Source organism: Herpailurus yagouaroundi, unplaced genomic scaffold (genome assembly GCF_014898765.1).
Source record: "Herpailurus yagouaroundi ecotype Mexico unplaced genomic scaffold, PumYag 185, whole genome shotgun sequence".
Classification (NCBI taxonomy): Eukaryota; Metazoa; Chordata; class Mammalia; order Carnivora; family Felidae; genus Herpailurus; species Herpailurus yagouaroundi.
In genome coordinates this window covers 28,103,803-28,110,534 of record NW_024412416.1, presented here as the reverse complement: position 1 = coordinate 28,110,534, position 6,732 = coordinate 28,103,803, and the positions used below count along the sequence as shown (strand labels likewise).

Genomic DNA, 6,732 nt, shown 5'->3' with positions numbered 1-6,732 from the left:
GGTTCTCTATTCTGTTCCACTGATCTGAGTGTCTGTTCTTGTGCCATTGCACATATTTTATATGCCCATAGAAATGTATTTCTTTTTATTTATATTCTTTGGGGTTAGCAGGATTCTTTATTTTTATTTTCTTTTTTTCCCCTTAGCTGTATTTAGGAAATAAATTGACTTATAACATTGTGTAAGTTTAAGATGTACAGTGTGACGATTTGGTACATGTATATATTGCAAAATGATTACCACAGTTGGGTTAGTTGGTTAGTTGACAAATCCATCACTTCATATAATTACCTTTGTGTTTGTGTGGTGAGGGTAAGAACACTTAAGATCTTCCTCAGCAACTTTCAAAGCAGGGCTTTTTAAATCTCTAGCTTGATATCTTTTGCCAGTTCTAGAGATTTTTCAGTCAGTAATATCTTCAAATATTGTCTGTGTCCTATTGTCTCTTCTGTTTTTGGGATTCCTATTTCATCAGTGTCAGAGCTTCTTTCTATTCTCTTTCACCTGCTTTTTTATGTTTTCTAAGCTTTTGCTCCTCAGGACTTCTTTCTAGATATTGTTTAGTAATTCTCTTTTCACCTGAGTCTCGTGTGCTAGTAAACCTATCCATTGAGTTCTTAATTTCAATTACTACATTTAATAATTTTTTTTAACGTTTATTTTTGAGAGTGAGAGCATGTGTACTAGTTGGGGAGGGGCAGAAAGAGGGAGACAGAGGATCCCAAGCAGGCGTCTTGCTGTCAGTGCAGAGCCCAATGTGGGACCTGAACTCACAAACTCATGAGATCATGACCTGAGCCAAAATCAAGATTGGCCACTCAACTGACTGAGCCACCCAGGTGCCCCTAACAACTTTAATTTTTCTGTTTTTTAATATAGTTTTCAATTCTCTGCTGAAATATTCAATGTTCTTATCTTTTCAGACATAAGTAAGTATGGTTATTTTAAAAACTGTCTTATAACTCCAATATCTAGAGACTCTGTGGGTCTGTTTTTATTGTCTGTTATTTCTGATAGTTTTTTTAGTCATGTCTTAGTCTAGTCTCCTCATATGCCATTATGTACTGGACATTATATTAAAAAAAAATGTTTCTTGAATCAGTTTGAGGCCCAAGATATTATCATTCTTCAGAGACTGAGGGGAAAGAGGGTTGGTCTTCCAGGTAATTGGGGTAAGTAACTATCTGAGTTCACCTCAGTCCAGTTTCAGCAACTGAGATGATTTCATGCTGAGCTTTAATAAAATAAACAGCACTGCACAGTTCACTCTTCCTCTTGGGATTTTTCCTGTTGAGATCCCAACCCAAAGTGTGGGTTTTTCTGTGGCTATCTTCTTCTCTCCTGGTGGGCTCTGGACTCCAGTTCTTGGTCCCCACCTCTCCCCTGCCCAAGGCTGTCCAAAGTAGTGTGGTTTTTTTGGAGGCTCTCCTTACTGACAATTATGATCAGGGACAAGTAGCTTCTGATCCATGGTGTTGCTCATCTGGACATCTCTTTTCATCTCAGCTTTTCTTAGATTCTGGTCCCATAATTCTTTACCATCTTGTTATTTCTGATACTTTTAAGATTTTTTCATCTTTAAATGTTTTATCTGCCTTTTCTAGTTGTCCTCAATGGGGGTGGGGGGCCTAGATGAATTTCCAGATGTGCCATTCATGGATGTAGAGACTCTTTACAGGTTTGGTTTTGCTTTGCATTTGTAACAGCATTTTTAATCAGAATGGCTTTTGTTAGAACTGTTGCTGAACTCCCTCCCTCCCCCAGCTTCTGTATATTCTTTCATCTGGAAATATGTCACTCTGTTGTTACTTGACAGTCAAGTAGAATAAGCCATAGCATTATATAAACTTCATTTCATAAATTGGTATAAAATACACTGACTAAGCTTTTGAAGCTATTTTAGGTATTCCGTCCTTTTAAGTTGAAAACTTACTATTTTGTTGAAGTAAGAACTTCTCACTGTGTAGTATTCTTTATTTCTTGGTTGTGAAGGTTCTTCCATACACATCTTAACACTGTTTGACCACCATTAAATAGGACAGTCTGCAATATTTTGTGGCCGTTCTGGAAAACAGCTGAAGCGTTGTCACAGCAGTCAGCCAGGAATGCTGCTGGACAGCTGGTCCCGGATGGTAAAGAGCCTAAATGTGTCATCCTCTGTGAACCAGGCTTCTCGTCTTATTGATGGCAGTGAGCCCTGCTGGCAGTCATCTGGCTCACAAGGAAAGGTAGTGTGCCATGTGGCACTTCTAGAAATGCTTTTATTTAGATGGCTTTACCATTTTAAACTTCAAAATGAACTTTGAAAAACCTGCTAAGTTACACTGTGTTGATACCTGCCAGTACTGATTTTATATTTTAGTTCAAAATTATTTTTAAAGCTATGAGTAATACACCATCCAATATGTATTATCAGATTTTTTTTCTTTTACCATTTTTTATTTGTTTTTGAGAGACAGAGACTAAGCATGAGCAGGGAGGGGCAGAAAGAGGGAGACACAGAATCTGAAACAGGCTCCAGTCTGTCAGCACAGAGCCCGATGTAGGGCCGAAATACATGAACTATGAGATCATGACCTGAGTCAAAGTGAGATGCTTAACCGACTGAGCCACTCAGGTGCCCCTATTGTCAGAGATTTTAAGCAGCATATGTACCATATTATCTAACTGACCAATTGATAGAAGGGGGTAATTGCTGTTGTTTTTGTTAACTCTCCCACATAAAATGTATGAGTTCAGATTCTGCTTCTGGTGAGCACTTTTTCTAATATATCTGAACAAATATGTGTTGCTCTTTGGAATGTTATCATGATTGCGCTCAAGTGTGGGTGTACATCTTTTGAACTCATGGTCAGTCTTGGAGAAAAGGTTTTTTTTTTTTTTCCTATCTTGATTCTAGTATTTTTTATAGTCCACTCCTTGATGGGTATAAAGAGGCCACTGAAGATCAGGGGTCTCTAAACACATAGTTTCTGGGGTTCAGAGTGAGACTTTCTTGTAATGAACAATTAAGTAGTAGAGTAGAATAGTCCTCTCTCTCAGGTCATATCATATATTTAGAAAATCTCATGTAGATTCAGTCTTCAGTGATACTATTTTAATAGTTAAAATATGGCTGAGTTTTACTAATTGAGAGTACATTTTTTTTTAAAGCATTGGATTCGTTTGGAGATTTTCCCAGATGTTCTTGTTCATAGATTAAAAATGATAGTTGATCCTGCTGACAGTAGCTACATGCCTTCCCTGGTTGTGGTGTCAGGTAATTGAATTAGTTTACTCAAAGAATATCTTCTCTCATATGATAAAAACTCCTTTGTCTGATTCCTTTACTCTCTTTTTCCCCACTAGGTGGAAATTCCCTAAATAACCTAATTGAACTAAAGACAATCAACATTAATCCCACTGACACCACAGTGTCCCTTCTGAATGACTGCACAGAGGTATGATATCGTTTTTGATGGTTTGCAAAGGACAGTGGAGGTGACTTTTTTGATTGTCTCTAAACTAACATTGAGCCTGCTTTCCCCCCTGAATTAGATTAAACAGGTATATAATTTGAATTTGCTGCTTATCAGATCAGCTTGAAAAGGAAACAAAATAAATTTCATTCTCACTATCTTAAGAAGTGAGGGTAAAGCTCCTAGCAAAAGTTGTTACCGGGCACATCATACTGGTTTTTGTATCCAGCACAGGATTGTTTTTATTAAGTATCTATTAAGATGTGATGGTTTTTTTTCTACCTGCACATGTGACACCTAAATTGCTTTTTTGTTTTCATTCCTGTGGCATCAAGTATGGAACATGTCCTGAAATACTGAGCTATTGATTTGATTGGTTATAAAGTAATTTTTAAAATGAATACAAGTTTATTATAAATATTGAAAATGCTGTCAAGTTTCTTTTACATAGTCCCTCTATTACAGAGCAGTGAGACTGTCTCATATCTTTCAGTAAATCTTTTCACACAGGTGTCAATACAATTTTAATAAATTAAATATATTAAAAATAATACAAAATAAGATAGTTTTTAATACCACCTATATATTATTGTTTCATGAGGACTTATTTAATTGGTACAATGATAGTAGGTAAAGATATCAAATAATTGACATTCATCTAAAATTTGTAAGTGAGTTTAAAAAAATAAAAAAAAAGTTTTTTTAATGTTTATTTATTTTTGAGAGCGAGAAAGAGACAAAGTGAACAGGGGAGGGGCATAGAGGGAGGCACAGAATCTGAAGCAGACTCAAGGCTCTGATCTGCAGCACAGAATTTTTGAACTCACAAACCATGAGATCCTGACCTGAACCGAAGTTGGATACTTAACCCACTGAGCCATCCAGGTGCCCCATAAGTGAGTTTATTTTTAAATTATTAAATTCAGTTCAGCATTTATTATTACTATTATTGTCATTGGTCTACGCACATAAGAGCAGACAAGTTCAAGGTGGTCCTAGTGTGTTATTTAAAAGAAGCTGGTAACTTGTATCTAGTCTATGGGAATGTACCAGCTTCTTTTCCCAGGTCTAAGAGGTGATGATCCGGCCTTAATTTTCAAACTTCAATAAATAGAATTATGGGAAACCATTCATTCCTGAATGTCATTATTTTGGGATATACCAATTAATTAATTGATAATTAGTACCAGTGGTGGTAATAAATGAATAAAGTCATAAATTATTGAAAGGAAAGATAATACTGAATTTTTCTGAAAAAAGGTAATACCGAGTTTTAGTACATTTTACTGTTAACTCATTGCTAGATAACTGAAAGCAGCTTGTCTAATGTCTTAATTATACTTCTCAATATTGTTGTACTTTAAATCAAGTAGAGTTAATTAAATCAGTAACTAACAGATGATTCATAAAAGGTGTATTAATTGTAATACAATAAATTTTCAACTTAGAACAATTTATTTCATAATATTTGGTAAGTATAGAGTAGTGTACATGGCATGTGAGAAATATGAAGCATTGTGAGTAGTTGGAAAACTCATGACCCACTCTCTATTCCTCCAACCAGCTTAAGAACGAGAATATTATCATTCCTGGGAAGCCATTGGACATTCTAGCATTGCCTTTCCTATAAAAATGGCTTGTTGTGGTAATTTTCTAACATAACCAAAAATAAAAAGTATACTGATTCCCTCACAAACCTTTGACACGTCTTCAACAATTATCAACATTTTTGCCATTCATGTTTCACTGTCTCCTATATCTTCCCCCTTTTTTTAAATTCCTAGAGTGTTTAAAAGCAAGTCCTAGATATGACCTTATTCCATATTATGTATTTCAATATTAACCTCTAAAAAATAAACATAAAAAATTAAATTAAAAAAACGAATAAATAAGAAATATAAAAGGGATGCCTGGGTAGCTCAGTCAGTTATACGTCTAACTTTTGATTTTGGCTCAGGTGATGATCTCATGGTTGTGAGATCGAGCCCCAGAGCCTGCTTAGGATTCTCTCTCTCCCTTTCTCACTCTGCCCTCTCTCTGCTCGCTTGCTCTCTTTCTCTCTCTCTGTAAATAAATAAACAAACCTCCAACAAGGACTTTAAAAACATAATCACAATGCCATGATCACACCTAATAGTTATTCTTTAATATCATACAATATCCAGTCAGTGTTTACATTTTTTGGAGTTATCCCATAAATATCTTTTTGCAGTTGGTTTGTGTGCCTTTACTTTGCACTTCATTTAAGTCTTGATTCTCTTGGTTTTGTTTTCCCAAAGAAAGAAATTGGTTTTCATTTCCTGTAGAATTTTTCATTTTTTCATTTGTTTTTTTGCATTCCAGTGGTTTTGTTCCATCTGTGTTTCCTGAGACATCTTAGGTAGTAGATCTTGTGGTTTGATCAGGTCCATTTGGGGCAATAAGAAGTCAGTGGAAGTGTGTGTGCTTCATGCTGCCTCATCACTCTTTGTTCACAGGAAATATAGGCATAGAGGAATACTGTAGATGCCAGATACAGGATGTGGGACACTCTGCACGACAAAGAACCAACTTTAACAAATGGATGTCAAAGGCATAACAGAGAGAGGTTGCATCCTGTTTGGATCCTGATTTGAACAAGCCAAGAATAGAAAAATGTTTATGAGATGATCAGAAATGTTGATTACTGGTAGCGTATTAGATGATAGAAAGAATTATTGTTTTAGGTATGACCATAGTAATGTGGATGCATTTTTTAAATGCCTGTACTTCAGTGACACACTGAAGTTTGAAACAACATGGTCCCTGGAATTTTCTTATGATAATCCATATATGAACAAAATTGCTCATAATGTTGATAACTTGGAACTAGGTGATAGGGTTGTGGGGCTTTTTGTGTGATTTTCTCTAATTTATATATATTTAAGTATTCTTTATTCTAAAAATTAAGAATGCTCTGAACTACCTGATGTTTAATCTCTTTCCAAATAATTCTTGGTTCTATAATGCTTTAAGACAGAAAAGCTTGTAGTCATTCAGTAAGGCTATTATACTGCTTCATTTTAGTAAGAAAATGAGTATGAGTCCCATGCCTTGGATATACATACGTGGTGATTAATGACTTTTTAAAACTGTACTCGGGGCGCCTGGGTGGCGCAGTCGGTTAAGCGTCCGACTTCAGCCAGGTCACGATCTCGCGGTCCGTGAGTTCGAGCCCCACGTCGGGCTCTGGGCTGATGGCTCAGAGCCTGGAGCCTGTTTCCGATTCTGTGTCTCCCTCTCTCTCTCTGCCCCG

The 6,732-nt window shown here is 36.1% G+C and overlaps 1 protein-coding gene across 1 annotated transcript in view; it reads left to right on the top strand.

Moving 5' to 3' along the window:
* The window catches only part of HERC2 (HECT and RLD domain containing E3 ubiquitin protein ligase 2), a 262,633-nt gene that overhangs the window by 174,364 nt on the left and 81,537 nt on the right, over positions 1-6,732 (top strand). Inside the window, exons 41-43 of the mRNA XM_040493913.1 lie at positions 2,033-2,228; positions 3,154-3,259; positions 3,349-3,440. Of these exons, the coding sequence (XP_040349847.1) occupies positions 2,033-2,228; positions 3,154-3,259; positions 3,349-3,440 (394 nt within the window). The remainder of the gene's footprint in view (positions 1-2,032; positions 2,229-3,153; positions 3,260-3,348; positions 3,441-6,732) is intronic.